This window comes from Rhea pennata, chromosome 9, assembly GCF_028389875.1.
Source record: "Rhea pennata isolate bPtePen1 chromosome 9, bPtePen1.pri, whole genome shotgun sequence".
Lineage (NCBI taxonomy): Eukaryota > Metazoa > Chordata > Aves > Rheiformes > Rheidae > Rhea > Rhea pennata.
Genome location: NC_084671.1, coordinates 29664947 through 29682680, shown reverse-complemented (window position 1 = coordinate 29682680; position 17734 = coordinate 29664947). Strand labels below are relative to the sequence as shown.

Below are 17734 nucleotides of genomic sequence, written 5' to 3'. Positions count from 1 at the left end.
TCTGCACAGGTGAAATAGGGCAGCCTTGATGGGAATGGGAAGCTCTAGGGTCCCCACAGAGAGGGCTCTGTGCTCTGCAGGTGCTGGGAGTATCAACCTCATCCTCCAAGCACTGCTCCAGGCACCTGCAGACACCTCACAGTAGCATGCAAGTGGCCTTCAGGAGAGCACCAATGACATCTCGTGGCAGTGACAGTGCAGGTCTGGGCAGGGAGGACCTAGGCCACCACACCAGGGAAGGCTCCTACTCCCCCTGGCTGACCGTGGTGGTCACCCAAAGCACCTGTCTCATGGCCACAGGAGCATGAAGTGGTGTTAAGTGAGGAAAGGCCATGCTGAGATTTACCCCTGGATTAAAACCTGAAGTTCCAAATCAGGAGACAACCCAAAGAGATGAGGGAGCCAAGTCTGTGTCTTATCGGAGAGGGTAGCAAACACCCCTGCCTTGCCACTTCACATCATGCAGAGCTCTGTCTAGTGTGGGGTGCTTCCTCACAGCAGCACCCAACCAGCTCAGATGTCACCTATCACTGCCCCACCAGCCTCTGGGCAGCCAAGTCAGCTGCTCTAGGGTTTGGAGACCAGCTGCCAAATCGTTAACATAAATGGCTCATTAGGCATCAAGAGTCACTGAAGTCTCACCCTTTGGGAGCCAGCTTTTAAGCCTGGATCCACCAGTGAGACACTACATAAAGCAACCCAGCGTCCTTCTGACATTCTCTCTCACTTCAGGCCTTTGTATTTCATATTTCATACCACACACATAAAATTGATGACCAATTTAGAAAACACAGTGTACTGGATTGTGAGCTTAATGGCTGACTGGCACAGAGCTCTCATGGCCTCTCTCAGGGCCATACTTTCTAAGATATGTGCCCATCTGCATAGGTTTGCCTGGAGCTTGATAGAAAATTGCTGGATGCTTGAGAAAAAATTCCTGGGCCAAGGGCTCCTTCTGTCTAGGGGAGCTGAGCTTATCTTGCTTATCTAAATGTAATCTGAAAGGAGCTGAGCTCTGTTGAGCCTCCTCAGTCCCAGGGTCAGGAGAGCAGGAGCTCCTTGGTGGAGCTGTAAAGGCCACTGTGAGGAGCACCTGTTCAGTCATCCCTTTCCAGAGGTCTCCCAAAGGGCCTGTTGCTCAAAGGGAGATTTTCTTCCACAGAAAGGTCTGCCAAGTGCATGTTGTACCAAAGCCACAATTCTTCCTATTAAGTGAAAAGGGGTAACAGCGCTTCCCTGTATATGACCTGCAGCTATCACAGGAACCTAACCCATGGTGAAAGAGGAAGGAGCTTATGGGGAGATCAGCAAAACACCACAACTGGAAAAGTGATGTTTATTAAAAAACACACAAACAAATATTCTGTAATAAACCACTAGTAATAACTTTTTACAATTCATGCGCTGTGTCCACAGTGACCTGTGTGAAGGGTACAGGGAGAGAGAGGGAAATTCCCCGGTGCTTCTCAGACTTCTCCCCTGCTCTTGTCTCCGTCAGGCAGACATTACCTGGCTTGAAACATGCTGAAATAAAGCAGGCTCTTTCTCTGAGCAGGCACCTCTGTGGAAAAGGAATGAGGCTGGGCTGTAGACCTCTTCCAGCTCCTACTCCTCTGCCCTTATCCCTTTCTGGAGACCTGTAACAGCTCAAATGTTCCTGCTTGCCTCGTGACAAGCCTTCGGCATTTCCCAATAGGCAGTCATTGAGGCTTGAGGATGCCGTTTCCCAAAACAAGGGACAAGGCTTCACCAGAGAATGTGGGAGGACGTGGTCCTGGCTGTGGCTAGTCCTAAACTAGCCCTGGCACCCATGACCTAGCCCACAACCACCCTGGCAGGTTTCTTCTGGGGTTGGCTATGGAGCTGGCATGAGGCAGTGCTTGCATTGTAACACATTTGAGCTGCTGGTGGATGATTGCAGCCCTCCCGAAGAGCCTGGCTGGCAAGTCCCTTCTCGGGAGCACAGAGATGTTTCACTGCGGGCTGGGTAGGTGGGTTGCAGTGCAAGTTGCAGTAGAGGAGTTTGGAGCTTGGCTGCTAATATGAAGATGCTCCCTTACAAAAAACATTGACAAAGTACTAGTAGTGGGTACAGGCAGGCTGGGGAGGTGCAGTCAGAATCAGTCCTTGGGCAGGCTACACCAGACCAGCTGCCTTCTCTTGCACATTATATTCCTTGCTCTTCTTAACTTTCCAGCTGATGAGGACAAGAAGCACGGTGCCTATCACTTTGTACCCAATCTGCAGGCCTAAGTATCTGTCAAGAGAAAAAAGAGCATCATTCCTGTCAGGAGCAACACTGGGCTTTGTCCTGCCTAAAGATAGCATTGCTACTGTGTAGGGAATGGAGCTCAGCTAGCCCCATCTTGTTCAGCACTGGATTGAGTTCTGGCTTGTTCCCAGTTTCAGGTGCTGCTGTGGTGAGACACACTAGGGCACGGTATTTCCTCTACATTAGGACATAGCCTGTGCTACGCTTTTGTGTTTGGAGCCAGACCTAGAGATATGCAGGGGCCATGGGAACTGAGGGACCTGCTTTACAGTCCTCCAATTTCTACTTTGAAAATAATCCCAAGGGAGTTGGATTTTCTTGGTGAGGCAAAATGACTAGTGAACCTCACAAGGACACCCCTCTCTGCAGGACTGAGCCCCAGGCACCCAAGGCTAGGCTCCAGGAACTGCCTCTTAGCAAGTCCAGGTTGAGAATGATTGTGGGGCATAAGCATGACAGTTCACCTTCCTGGGGGCATTTCTAGATCTAGCCAGAGGTTTCTGAAGTTTCTGCAGAAACACTGCTTGTGTGTGTGTGTGTGTGTGTGTGTGTGTGTGTGTATGTGTTTGTGTATGTTTGGCGGTGACCCAGTGGAGCGAGCGCGGGTACCTGTTGCGGAGGAAGTCATTGTTGTAGTAGGCGCAGAATCTGCGTTGGGTGCACTGTTTCTGCCAGTAGATGCAGGAAGAGTCAATGAGGGCACCGAACATGGCTGGAGCTGGCAACCAGGCTTTGGAGAGAGAGGCTGGGTCAAGCTACATATCACCTGCGGGCGCTACTGACTACTTTTCCTGTCCTGCAGTGTTGCATGCTTGCATGCCTAAATACCTCAAACCCAGCAGCTCTCAAAACAAGCCCAAATGATACTCTGTTTATTGACTTCAAAAATATTGTGTGCTGTCCTTTTGCCTCCCTGAGAAGGTTCAACATCTCTTGTGGCCCAAGTGAATGCTTTAGCAAGTTATCCACTGTCTGTCATTTCTTGGAGGCCTTTCAGCACTACCAGGGAGAGATCTCAGTTGTTTTGGCCCTTAGTGCCGCATTGCAGAACATGGCTGTAAGTGAGAGTTTGAAGCCTTTTATTGGAATGGGGAAACATAAGGGTCAAACTCAAACCAAGTCACACACTGCAGAGACCCACCAAATGGCCCAAGAACTCTACCAGAAAGCAACAAGAGACTCTGAGAGCCCTGCTGTCTTCCCTTTGTTTTCCCTGTTTAAGCAGTTGCTGGAGGGTTGTGTGGGAGCTGTAAAGAGAGACATCACTCACCTAACATTCTCATTAGTAAGAACTGGACTCCAATAGCAAACGACTTCTCGTCTTGATTCACCACCCTGCAGGAGAGAAATCACAAGAGTTGAGAGCTAGCAGAAAGCTGTGCTTGTCACAGAGAGTGGACAGCTACTATGCGTGGCTGTGGCACTGCACTTAGGGTTTCTGGGTTCACTGAGTCTAACAGGAGCCATCAGGTTTAGCTACTTCAAACTACATTTTTCCCTGGTGACTAAGAACAGAAGAGAACTGGGAAGTGGGGGAGCAGACACTGAAAAATTCTCAGGAGAGTAGGATGAGATCAGAGGTCCTCACTAGACAGCTCTGCCTGGAAATCCATAGGCATTTTCAGGGAAAAATCATCAAGGTGATGTAAAGTGTGGGGTTTAGTTTTTAAGAATGGCTTGCTCAGTTTCCCCAGAAAACCAAACACAAACGGCAGCATTATTGAAAACTGAAAACACTGCACTTCTTAGAAAATGTCATCTTAAGTAGCTTGATTCCCAACCAGGAGTAGTGGGGGACAATGGGGGAAACTAAAAGTGTGCAAACAAGAGGAATTCTTGTTTTTTACAGACCCTTCTTGGCAAGTTTCCTAAGAAAAGGGAAACCCTTAAAATGTATTCACTTAGTGAAAAAGTCCATCTCCTTGTCAGATATTTATGCAGCCCTAACATATTACCTGGCTCTCTAGGTAATGCTCAGTCACATTTCACATACCGCATCTTGGGCAGATGTCCTCATTGCCCCAACTCAATGACAGGTAGTTTACACTCTTTCTGACTTTGGCCCTGTCCAAACTTGGCACATTTAAATGTTTAAGAGGCAAATTCTCAACTGATCATATGACAACTTTGGTTGAAACTTCATGGGCATGAAAGTCCTACGAGTTTGGAAACTCAATCTCTAGCCTGTAAGAAGGGGGTAAATACTGGATTGGAAATGAAGAAGGAATCACTTTGGGTGGAGCAGTTATATCCTAAAGCAGGAGGAGGGAGAGCTGGGAGAGGTTGCTTCCTTCCACAACTGCTAAAAAGCTGCTTAGAGGCTCCATTAATCCCAATGCAAGGGATTAATGCCCAGCAGATCATGCTTTACATGTGCCTTGTGAAACCCTGGCCTGTTACTCACCGTAAAACCATCATGTAGAGGGGATTGTGGGAAAGGCATGCTACCAGTGCAGCAAAGGAGATGAGGAATATGGCAGGAAGGAGCATGTGGGAACAGCTGAGGGGACAGGACCCAGTCTTTGCTGAGGACAGCCCATTCATGGCAGGGATCAGAGAACAGTTCTTGTAGATCTGTTGGAAACAATTGGAAAAATTATAAAGCTCCTGAAGTGAAGAGTGGGATTTTCAGCAATACAATAGGCTATGGAGCTAGCTAGAGGAAAATTACTTCCTGAACCTGTGTCAGGAGAGAAGGACTGGGACAAGGTTTTAAGAAATATTGTCAATGAGTGTTTACTGCACACAGGAATTTGGCAACCGTAAGGGTAGCAGCAAATCAAAATCATTGTTCCCGGGCCCTGACTTTGTGCAAGCATGATGAGAACATCAATTCCAATTTTAATGGAACAGCCCTGGCTTCCCACTGGGTAACACAGCATCCTGCAACACGGTGTGTTGCCATTTTTCATTTTGCTGAGCAAACTCCCAGGGCGTGATGTTGCACTACACCCAGGCAGATCTGCCCTCATCTAAATGAGAACTGGCAGCCTAGTGCTCGAAGTCATGAGAAATGGTTGGTGTGAACCTCAGATGATCAAAGGCATGGGAGTTCTTTCTTCACTCAGAAGAACTACTAATGATCTCCCAGTGTTTTATGGTTGACTTATTCAGCATATTAAATTAGTGGAAGATCTGCATGCTGGCAGCACAATGAAGTCTCACTCTCCAGCAGTCCATCTCCCAGCTCTAGTCCTTGACATGCATTTACACAGTGTCTTGCGGTCTCTATCACCTAGTAACATCTACCCTGTGTAGATCAAGCACCTCCTATGTAGTCAAACACCACCTAATTCTCCATCCTTTATGCATACATAGACTCCTGTTCTGACAGTGCAATGCGCCCAGTTCATGTTGTCTAACTTCAGATGCAGCATTCCAACATTCCTCAGTTTGCATATCCTTGCTCACACAGAATTGAAGAGTCTGGCTTCCTCCATCAGGCCTTTGAAAGATTCCAACTCCTCAGACACACCTCCGTGCTTGGCAGGTGTAAACTGCTCCACTGTGTTGTTATATTGTACATTTTTCATGTTTTACACCATTGCTGTAGCTTCCACTGTCACCAGCAAGAAAGGTGCAGTCTGCTTTGCAACCCCCCAAATATTCAGCAAACACTTTGAATTCTGACTCTTCAAGGCAACTGCATAGACAAGATAGTTCATTTGTGTGGCCTTGTCCCACCCCAGTACTTACCACATGTTTGGGTGTGGAAGAATTAACAGTGTTGTTTGTGCAGCCAGCAAAACAAGGAGAGATGTACTCCACATTGTTTTCTCCACATATTGGGTGAAAGATGTGTTCAGAGCAGTGGCACCCACTGGGGGACTTAACCCGCTGTTGGGAACTTGATGTACTGCCAAAAGTGAGAGAATAAAAAAAAATAATTAAAAAATAGGACAGGAGTAAAAAAATCCTTCCCCAGACCTGTTGCTAGTTAACCAATTTCCCCATTCCTATTTGTGCTGGATCACTGCCAGTAGCAGTCTGGTCTTCTGCCAGATCCCAATCCCCTATAGGTACCTATGCAGTTTACAGTGAACTTAGCAGTAATTATACTATGTCTGCTAATGAGCACTCACACACTTTTTTTCTTTTTCTTTTTCTTTTTCTTTTTCTTTTTCTTTTTCTTTTTTTTCTTTTTCTTTTTCTTTTCCTTTTCCTTTTCTTTCTTTTTCTTTTTCTTTTTCTTTTTCTTTTTCTTTTTCTTTTTCTTTTTCTTTTTCTTTTTCTTTTTTTCTTTTTCTTTTTCTCTTTTTCTTTTTCTTTTTCTTTTTCTTTTTCTTTTTCTTTTTCTTTTTCTTTTTCTTTTTCTTTTTCTTTTTCTTTTTCTTTTTTCTTTTTCTTTTTCTTTTTCTTTTTTTCTTTTTCTTTTTCTTTTTCTTTTTCTTTTTCTTTTTCTTTTTCTTTTTCTTTTTCTTTTTCTTTTTCTTTTTCTTTTTCTTTTTCTTTTTCTTTTTCTTTTTTTACCTTCTCCAGTTGTAAACTAATCTGCAACTACCTGGAGAAATGTGTCTGTCCTGATCCAAAACTGGACAAAAAAGATATGCAAAAAGTGCTGTCTGGAAACACCGTTCAGATGGAAACTGGAAGCAAGCTGTTTTCCAAACAAACCTGATGACAGAGTGAAGGTCAAGAGGACAAAATGAATTTATCTGTTCTGTACTGTCTTACTGCCTGAGGGAATTAATTGGCTGGAGAAGCACAGTCCATATTCTATACATCCAGTGTCAGGGCCCTAACTTTGGGCATGATGGGCAAGGGGTAGAGCTCAGGTTCATGCGTCTGCATAGCTCAAAGCTACCTAGAGCTCTACATGAAAGATATTTTCATTTTTATGCACTGCTGCCATTGCAAGGGAGAGGTTTCCTGTGTAATATAGGGTAACAGCTGGAAGTGGTCAGGGTAGTCTGAGTAACAAACTGGACTCATGAAGTGTGCATGTGTTGCAGAAGAATACCTGAGAAGAGGGAGAGGGGAAAAGATCTGAAAGCTTGAGAAGTGAGGTTTACTGAGCCCCTGATGAAATGAAAGAGTCTACTTGGATGTGATATCCAAGGAGATGACCACTTCGGGTTTGTCACACAGTGCATTTGTGTTCTCAGCTCCCTTCTAGATAGCACAAGGCAGGGAAGGTGCAGGCCTCCCTTAGCATACTCTTCCACCTGGCAGTCACTGCAAACTGTTGCAAGAAAGAGCATGCACAACTTATTCACAAGTCTTTCTCAAGCAGCCTTGTGCCACCAGGTAGACACAAGTAACTCTGCAAGCCCAGAAGCTGGTAGAGGCTAGAGGAGCCACCCTAAGCTCTCAGAAGCCTATAGCCCCAATAGTCCTACCTCATATGTTACATAAGTTTGCAGAAAAGGAAAATGATGAGTTATATCTGTGAGCTAAGGACTCTGAAAACAAACATGGAAGGCAAAAAATGAGTCAGTTTTCCCCCAGCCTCTTCTTTCATGGACATCCCTTTGCCAGCTTCCAGCTGTATTAGCAAAGCCCATAAACACAGGTGTATCTCAGGCAGAGACAAGCAGGCAATCTGACACTGGTGACAGGACACAAACATTTTATGAAGGCTATGTGGCAGTTCTGTGCTTTCAGTTGCAGGTTTTGCAAAGGTGATACCAAGATGCTTTCTAAAATTTAGCTCAGAAAGAACTGGTTCTTGAGCCGAGGGATATCCTTGCATTTGAAATCTTGCTGTCATATAAAAAGCAGGTATGTCAGTGCCTCACTGGGTGTCTTCAGAACTGAGGTCATTCTCTCCAGATAATGCTTCTGGCTGTGAGTACATCCAACAGGGCTGCACACTGAGTCCTTTTACTTCGCTGTGTTACATGCATGCAGGGACTGGGGAGAGAAGGAATGTTGTGGTGCTGCTAGGGATCTTACATATCTCCTGTTCCACTTCTGCTTTCAGTTGAGCTACCTGGACACTGGCAAGCTGCTTCATTACAGAAATTACCAAAATGAAGGGAAAAAAGTGTCTAGGAATGTCCTTGTTCATATGCCTTCACATGCTCATGACTTTCACAGCACATTCTATGCAGATCTCATTCCAAACTATAAACATGCCGTCCACTATGTGTTCATTTGCAGAGTTCTGTTGCTTTCCTTTACTATGGTTATTTAAGTGGGTTTTAAGTGGGCAAAAGGAGAAGTACATTGATTGCCCTGTCCCTCACCCCTCTGACATACCCCTGGGACTTACCACTGGTGAAAAGAAATATTTGTATGAAAGCTCCTTGCTGAAATGTTGGCAGTGCATTAGGAAACGGGTTGAGTATGAGGCACTTGACAACAAACTTGGGGTGGAGTCTAATGTGGCTTTATCTTAAAAAAGTAAAAAGATGTGATAAGAGCCAGAAGTTTCCACCCAGGTGAACACAAATGCAACTCTCAACTAGGATGAAGAGAGCAGACAACCTGCCCATGTGTGGAGCTGATTTGGACATGGGCACTGATACCACATATCAGTGACCCTTTCCTCCCCAGAGCTAGAGTGAAAAATACACCCTGTTTGCTTGATACAGAAAATCATGGATAAATGCACTCACCATTAGATCTCCTCCCAACAGTGGGGTTCAGGAGCAAACAGGAAAGTGGACAGATCTCCTCCCCTTTCTCCTCCATGTGCATATATTCCACTTCCAAAGATATTCAGGTCAGAAATGGTCATTAGTTCATCTGATTTTAACTATGTGATGCATGACAGGCGAGAGCTGTTCCAAAGGCTCTGCTGGAGCCCTCACTGTCTAAAAATGCCTACATAGTGCAGGGGCTGAGATAAATTGTCTGAAGCATCTGAGAGCAAAGCACTGATATTCTGAAGGTCTCCTGGTATATCCTCCCCCAAAAGCTGACACCTAGGGCCTACAGGGTTCTCACTGATGATCACCTAGCACTTCTTGCCTGGCCTACCTGCTTATGTGTGAGCCATGGAGTCACTGTGGACCAGAGGATGGGCTACCTTCATACAGGTGTAGGGGATTCACTAGTTGACAGTGACAGACTTCTCTGCAGTAAGTCAAGAGCTGGTGAGAGGAGGAATTAAGAGACAGAAACAGCCCAAGTGTCTCTGTTATTACCTGGAGGGGTAGATCCCGTCAATGTGCCCTGTGGAACAGCCCATGAAGAAGATAGGCAGGCAGATGAGGATGGAGAAGACAAGCACCACTACAGCAAACCGTGGGATGGCCCGGAGGGAGAAGGCAAAGCGTTTCATGACTATTCCTCCTAAGAGCATCCCGAGTGCTGCTGACGGCAGGTTCACAGCTCCTGCAGAGGAATAGAGGAATTAGCCTCAGATTCTGCCTGCCAAGACCTCTCTGCTATCAGGGGACAGCGGCAGTGGTTTTGAGCCCCTTGTGATGGCTGTAAGAACCCACAGACCACACTGTTACTGAAGAGAGACCAAAGACAAAGGTAGCTGACACCTACAACAGGTCTCAGTCTCAGATGTATGACTAGAGATGCAGGATCAAGTTTGGTGCATAATCATTGTCTGTTGGTTTGCTTTTGCCAACTTCTCTAGGCATCACTGAGATCTGTATCTGCTTCACTCATGTAGCAGGGCTGCACATTTCCAGTGAGAGCTGTTTCTGGCCCACAAGTACAAGCAAACAAATGCAGTCAGGCACTGAGAGACTGCATGACAGGCATTAGCGTGGCCTCGACTCTGCTGGCATCTCAGGGCAGGAAAAGGAAAAACTTATCAACTGGCTCAAGGTGGTTACCAGGTCTCACCTGCACCCTTCCCAGATACTTCGCTAGGAAAATGCGTTTCCAATAACTTTCTCTAGCATAGTAAAAAAGCCTAGAAAACAGGTGGTTCTCTGTTGATGAATGTGTTTTCCACCCTATGGTTGCACCTGTTAGAGTTCAGGTGCATGTGCCTTCACCAGCCATGCTTACCAATGAGAAAGTTGGCATATGAAGATGTGGCACCATACTGCTTCTCCAGAAACTTGTTGAGAAAGGTGGCAAGACCTGCAATGACTGAGGAGAAGCTGCACTGAGCCAGCACTAGAAGGATGAAGAGAGGATTGAGGAGCAGTCTCAGGAAGATCTTTGGGAATCCTACAAGGAAACAGCAGGGAAAATATGATTCAGCCATTTGTTCCTCATATCAGCAATTCATATCATGAAAAAAACTCCTTAGACATAGACTATTCCCAGTGAGCTAATACAGGGAGTGTTTAAGGACATGGGAAAAATGTAGAGAGGGAACCCTGATTTGGTCAGACAGCTGGCAGGACAGTGACCAAACTATCTTGAGAGGCAAGGTGGAGGGCCAGTTCTGCCCATCATCCTCCCTCTCTCTCACACTGTCAATGTTTCCAAATCCACAAGCCCTCAGAGCATTTAGCAGCCATAGTATCTTTATTTTTTGAAGCTGAGGTCATATTCTTGAATGGCACAAATGAGCAAAAGGGCATGGGTTTCAGTGGAGCTGCATTAACTGAGTATGTGGAAGGTCTGATGCCTGACACCGTGAATCATAATATATATTCCTTATGGGATAATGTATCACCCCTGCCCCAGCCAGGACAGCCTGGCTTTTCAGCACAGTCAGAGTGACTCCAAGCTGCTCAGGAGCTGCTCTGTTTGCTTGCTGTCTAATTAGTTTTTCTTTTCTAGCACAGAATGCCATGGAGACCTGGCATCATTTATCAAAGCCCAATGAGAAAGAGAAAAGGGAGTCAACAACCACAAGATCTGACTGCAGTGGACGGGGAGGGAGGGAATATCTTTATCTGGAAAGAAGGCATTATACAGCTAAAAAAAAAAAAATAAATAAACTGGTCCCTCTCATCAGAGACATCCCTATTCAAGCCTGTTTCAGCTGTACATAAACAAATTGGTGTAAGCTGCAGTGTAGCAATCTTCTTAAACCAATGCTAGTGGTGCCTGGAGCCCTTGACGTGCAACAGTGGGCTAAACACTGTGGGTAGCATTTTCCAGGGTAGTCACGTCAACTAAGAATCTCAGAATTATTTTCAGAAATGACTCAGGCCCCACAGACCTATTGTGACATGGAAGCTGTGTTTATCTTCCAGTAATTCTTAGTGAATGACTGTCTGCATATCATGTTGTGTTGTGCAGTTAGGGGCTTAGGTGCTGGGCATGGTAAGACTCTGGAGATCCCCAAGTTGGCTCCAGTGTCTCCACATAATGCAATGGAGACACTTGAAGGCTCTTGAAAAGCACTCTCAACTTGAAAATGTGTAAGTGGCAGTCTCCACCTGCCCTGGAATGGCTGGAGGCATCAATGGGGAGCACAATGCCTTCCATGTACACTATTCCCCCGTTGCTATCAAATTACAGTTCTTTACTTTTTATGAATTCCAGCAAGGAGATTTGTTCAGCCTCTCCCTTCTCCATCTTCTTCAGCATGCCAGACTCTGAATTTGGGTCCTGAGGAGGGACAGAAGAAGAGCCTGCGGTGAGAGGAGAGCACTTGTGTGTGGTTAGTACAGTCCAGGTAAGGAGCTAGGTTAGAGAGAGGTGATACCATTATTTATCAGAGATGATCTTTTACCTCCTGCCAAGCCTGACAATTTGCTTAAGTTTGCTCCACTACAACTATTGAGCAGAGCTGAAAGACAAAAAAGCTTGTCCCATCCTGAAAGCTTTGAAGACCTTGGAGAACTTTCGTCTCCTGAACTCTGACAGAAGTAAAAACATCAGTTTTTTAATTCTACAAAAGATCTGAAAATGAAATTTGGAAGTGGGTCAACCAAAGTCTATTGTGTCCTCTAATTGTAATTATGAAATATTTTGGTTTTGATTTTGACCTTAAAGAAGGATAATTAAGCTACTTCAAACAACAAACTATTTTTGAACCTAAACTGTGAGTGTTTGTTTTAAAAACACTGAAATGGAGCATTTTGGTAATTTTACTTTTTTGTTTGTTTCTTTTGATAGGAAACTTGTTTCTTTTGATAGGAAACTTTTCTTCAACATTTTTTCCAAAGAAAAAGCACATTTTTCAAACACTCCTCCTGACTTAGTTCCTGCACTTCTCCCCTAGATCCTGCACTTGGGAATCCTCTGCTTTGAGCAGAGGGTCTCTTTGCTGATGACCTTGCTAATGTCAGTGGAGGACTTGCAGAGGACTGGGCAGTGTGGTGTTAAGATACAGATTTTGCCAGCACACTGGAGCACAAGCATTTAGAGTACCCCAGAAGGATCAAGTTGCCAAACATTGACCCCAAGAAGCCATCTAGCCACTTTCTCCCAGGTCTACCAAAAACCTTCTCAACAGATGCTGTCCAATTTTTCCTTAGGAGCTTATAGTGCTGGAGCTTACATAGCTTTGTTCTACTAGATGAAATCACACTCGTGCTCAAGTGGCCTGCCTCTGAGAAAAACTTCCACTTGCTCTAAAATGAGTCTTTCAGATTTTTCCATTTGTGTAATGGAAGCTCATCCCATTTGCTTTGTATTTGGCCACACCCTTCAGCTGAACAATTTCACTGCTATTCTGTATGGCATAGGGCATTCCTTAGTCTTTCCAGTGATCTGAACCAATGTCAGCATCACCTGCTGTATTATTGGACAGCAGCACTGCAGTGGTTGGACTCGTTCTGCCATAGTTTAAGATCTGTGGCAGTGACTCTCAGCCAGCCTGTTGAGACCTGGGCCAGGCCAGCCACACAGAGCAGAGCCTGTGGGAGTTCCACAGGAGGAGAGGGCAAACAGGAAAGGAGGCAGAAGAAAGGATGCAGCTAGTGGGAATTACGTGATCTCTGCTTTTTACCTGCAGTGCTATGTGAGTTCTGGCATTCCAACTTACTGTGAGAGAATGAAGAGCCCTGCCCCTCACCTGGGTATGAAGCGTATTTGAAAGATTTTTCACTTGTGAGTAATTACAAACCTCTCACAAAGGCTTCTGTACTCTTTCCCCCCCCCACATCCATCTCTGCTAGTGGCAGATATTCCCACCCAGAGCATGGCTCTGGCAAGATGATGTCTGACCCCTCCAGAGCTTGGGTCTTACCTCTCCTTTGAGCATGTATCGAGGAAAAAAGAAATAAGGAATGGAGGTGACCACCAAGCAACCTGAGGAGATCAACAGTCCTAGCCACCAGGCTCCGATCCACCGCTGGTCCTTTGGTGTCAAACTCACTGTAGCTGCAAAACACAAGAACCTATTATAAGATCTCTGTTCCTGCATATCTTAACAGCAAAAGTAGAAGCACAATGGTTGGTATGGGCCTGTGTGTGGCATAGTCCCTTCTATACCAGTTGCCTTCTATGTGAATGGACAAAAGTGGAACTCCCACCACTGTTTATAATGGATGCAAGATGGAAGCCAAGCCATGTGTGCTGCGTCTCTATGAATCCTTTCACTTAACTAGATGTGGTAATGCTTCTACTTCCTTTCTTCTTGCAGTGAACCTATCCCACCACTCCTTATCCAAACCACACTGAGCTTCACAAGAGCACATCGGACAAATTTGCTTAGCCAAAATAAGTGAATGGCAGAGATTCAAGTATTCCCTGTTGAGCCAGTCAGCAATGCACTGTTTATGGGGGCCTAGCTCTATCCCTCTTTGCCTCAGGCACATGGTTTGTTAGGAATGTGGCTGGCTACAAAGATTGTCTAATGAAGACAGGAAGTGGAAAATTGCATAGCCACTTTCTTGGAAATAATTCATTTCCCATTGTTCCAGCCTTGGTAACTGTCTGCTTACAGAGATCAAGGGAATGACCTGTGCTGGTGGAAGAGCATTTTTAACGAGAGCAATTTCCGAGTGGATAAAGCTCCGGGCACTCACACCCTTCTCTGAAAAAAGCAGGAGAGATGAGAGCCATTCCATCTCCAACATAGACATCCTTCAGATGGGCCAGCGTTACTCATGGGAGGTCGAAAGATTGCTTGGCTTGGCATGGAGAGTGCATCTCCCCATTGTTAGGATTTTACGAGTGGAAAAGGAACAAACAGTAGTCTCAGGCCTTTGCTGGTCTCTGCAGGCTTCCTGCTAGGCAGGAATAACCCGGGGTGTGGTGTGAGAGGAGTCCACACCCCGGCAAAACAATCGCCTGACTTCCCCAAACAGGACCAATCCACTCTGGGTGCAGACGTCATCATGGAGCGACCACACAGAGACTGCTAAATCTGTCTGTCGCCACAAGGACCAAGCCAAGGCTTTTTTGTTTTTTTGCCATTTCCTGCTTTGGATTCATTTATTATTCTTATCAGGCATCAGGCAAAAATGTCACATGGGCTCTGATCTCTTTATGGAAACACAGGAAAAGCCACATTAATGATGAAGCTGGGGAGAATTCTTTAGTGATTAAGTTACCAGAAATCATATAAGCACGCACCGCAGATAAAGAAAATAAGCCCTGTGGCAGGGCGCTGACCTGGTCCCACTCTCTACAGAGGTTGTGTGCTGATGAATGGTAGAGGAGAGCATGCCGAGCAGATTCAAGCCTCCCTGTGTACACTTAGGGCAATGGCTGCCAATGGTAGTCTTCTCCCTCCCAGGACACTTCACTACTGTCTCTGCTCCTCTCCACTGTGCTAGAATAATGCAACACTTTCTCAGCATGGTGGCAGCAGGCACATTTCAGCAGTGACAGGCAGTATTTCAGTTCAGCACAATCCGTGATTAAGATGTGAGAACATCCCCACCACTGGGCTCTGCCTCAACAGCAACTGCAGGCACAAGCTATGGCAATCCATAGCCTTCTTCATGGGGAGACAGAGTGGATAAGCACACTCACTGGTGCTATTCCAGGTCAGGTCTTTCCAGGAGAGTGGGTTTGTGAGTTATTGGAGCAAGGCACATGCTACTGCCACCAATCATTTCAGAATGACCTTCTGATTCTGTAATGTTAGAAAGTCCAGTACTACCTGGGAAATACTCACCAATGTCAACTCTTCCAATATCCACAAAAAGACGCAGCACCACAGATCCCAGCAAATATCCAAAAGCAGGGCCAAACACTGCGATGGAGAATAAGATGGCTAAAAGGAGGGGAAAAAACCACTGTAAGTAAGCTACTACTGAGGGAAGAAAAACAAGTATTGGAAATAAACATTCTCTTTATTTCATTTTGCCAGTCAAAACTATTTGAGCTGAGAGAAGCAAGGCTTACCCACATGGAAAACTTTCTCCAGAGCTCTTACATGGTGTGGTAGCCCTTTCCAGCAGGATTCTGGAGCAAAATCTGCCTGGGTGGATCTAGAGACCCTGCCAAGCACTTCAGCACTTATTCAAAGCCTGTCCTTGGAAGTCTCATCCTGAAGGCTTTCCCTTCTCCTTAAATACTTACCTTATTTTGGGATATCCAGTTTTGACTCCTAAACCACTCTAATGCCTTTGGCTGCTTCAAAGACATTGTTCAGCAACAAAAGGAATCAAATTCTTAAATAACTTACAAACTGATTTGGAAGATCATGTAAGGGCTCCAAGCCCAACTAGGCTCTACCATTCACTGGGAAAAGATTTGCAGTTTAACATGTAAGCCAATACTGATTTCTATGGGACCTCTCCTGAGCTTAAGAACCTGTCTCTTGGAGGGACTGGTGACTAATTCCATAGCAACAATGTCAACTTTGAAGCCTTGCTGCAAAACTTGCATTCATTGTACAGTATGTAGCTATGTAATGTCTCTGGCCAAAGCATAATAACAGATGCAAAATAAGAGCAGGGGAAGGCTTCTGAGAAAGTTTTCTTACTACTTTTCCCCCCTGAGTGGCACCGTGTTTTCACAGGTACTAAAGCAAGAGAGAAGTTCCATCTCTTTTGGATACCCATCTGGCCTTAACCAGCTACACCTATTCTACTATTCAGTTATAAACCTATGTGGGCTTCCTAACACCCATACCATAAATATAACCCTGTAGAGGGCAAGGGGACTAACATCTCATTTGCTTATCTGCTTATCTGCAGATTTGTTTATCTCTCAATTTACTGAAATAATCTATGAGAAGCAGTCTCTTTTTTATAGAGAATTTAACTAGTTGAAAAATCTGTATTTCTCTGCTAAACCCTACTGGGCAAATTTTCACCAGCCTAATCTTGCTCTGGAGTTCAATCCCTGCAGGTAATTGCTGCCTGCACACCTACTCTTGCCCAGAGCAATAATATTTCCTGTTCCAGAACTGCTGCCCGAGCCTGTCTCCTAGAGGGCAGTAGATCAATATCTAAGTAAGCATCTCTCCATTTCAGCTCTAAAGTCCAGAGGACAGGGAATCTGCAATGAAATAAGGCAAAACAATTGTCCTGCTTCAGCAGCAGAGAGATCTTTCCACTTACCAACATACAGTGGGGAATTGTTTGCTTCGGCGAAGTCGTCAACATAGGATATCCCAAAGGGCTGTATGGGAACTGTTCCAATTCCAGCCAGCAGCTGGGCGATGACCATCATTGCCCATATACTGCTGGCCTCCTTCTGGGGATCCTGAGTGGTATTTGGGCATACAAACTTATTCTCTACATAACAGAGTTCAGCTTGGATCTGGCTCTTGTTACCTGGAATGGGGGGGGGAGGGGGGGAGGAAATGACCATTACAATCATTGGCATGTTTCTTGCCTCCTTCTTTCTGACTCTAACTCTGTGTCGCCTTTACTCAGAGGGGATGCATGGTGAAGCAGCTGAAAGAACTAGTTCAGGCTAACACTAATTCCCATTTTCCCTTCTGCAATGTTACTTTTAATTTAGCTCCATTATTATGTGGCCTTACAAGCAGTAATGGTGCATGAGTGTTGGGAATGTCAGTATTGTTGCCAGTATGTGGAAGCCCCTCTCCTTCCACTTCCATCAGCTCTGGGAGCAGATCTGCACCTTGAGCCAGAAATTGCATTCTTGTCCACAAAATCTGAAGGCTGTACTAAATGCCTTGATTTCTCGGTACCAGGAATCTTCCAAATTTCCTGCATAGTCACACACTATTGGAGTTCAGCTGAACTTGCTCATTTTAATCAGTAGTTATCATCACCTTTCCATTCCTTTGTGGCATTATATTGAGGTCAGTGTAGCAAATGAACAGAGTGTTATTTTCATCAGACTTCTCAGGACAGACTGATTAGAGAAGAAGGAAACAAAGTAATTACTCTTGCGTGCTGTGACTGTGCAGGTGAAAGGTCCACCCAAAGTCCAACTCCAGCAAACCACATTTCAGCTGTCAGCAGAGGATAAGAAGTTCTTCATAAAAATTGAAGTAAAGCTAGGCTCAGCCAGTTTACCTAAGCCTTTGGATGGACTGTGTCAAAGTCAGCAGAAAAACATAAATATTCACAGATGGAAAAACCCATTCCTTATTCAAAATAAAGGCATTACAGAGCAAATAGAGCAATCCCAGTCTTTAATATTAGCTTTTTTCATTCTGTCTTTCTTTTTATTATTATTATCTGTAATTGTTTCAACATTCCTATCGCATCTTCCTAGTTAAAGAAATAACTTTGTGGATTTTCTACACTTCTGAGCAAATAGAAACAAAAT

General features: G+C 45.1%; 1 protein-coding gene across 3 annotated transcripts in view; it reads right to left on the bottom strand.

Annotated features, from left to right (window-relative positions):
- Positions 1-1322: 1322 nt before the first annotated feature.
- Positions 1323-17734, bottom strand: part of SLCO2A1 (solute carrier organic anion transporter family member 2A1) — a 41893-nt gene continuing 25481 nt past the window's right edge. For 2 of the 3 annotated variants that reach the window (XM_062582871.1, XM_062582872.1), the window contains 11 exons: positions 16549-16764; positions 15156-15254; positions 13278-13411; positions 11611-11692; positions 10190-10354; positions 9364-9553; positions 5969-6128; positions 4677-4846; positions 3543-3607; positions 2882-3002; positions 1323-2257 (listed from right to left, as the gene is read on the bottom strand). In XM_062582871.1, the coding sequence (XP_062438855.1) occupies positions 2137-2257; positions 2882-3002; positions 3543-3607; positions 4677-4846; positions 5969-6128; positions 9364-9553; positions 10190-10354; positions 11611-11692; positions 13278-13411; positions 15156-15254; positions 16549-16764 (1523 nt within the window). In that variant the 3' untranslated portion in view covers positions 1323-2136. The remainder of the gene's footprint in view (positions 2258-2881; positions 3003-3542; positions 3608-4676; positions 4847-5968; positions 6129-9363; positions 9554-10189; positions 10355-11610; positions 11693-13277; positions 13412-15155; positions 15255-16548; positions 16765-17734) is intronic. The other variant, XM_062582873.1, reaches the window with a different exon arrangement.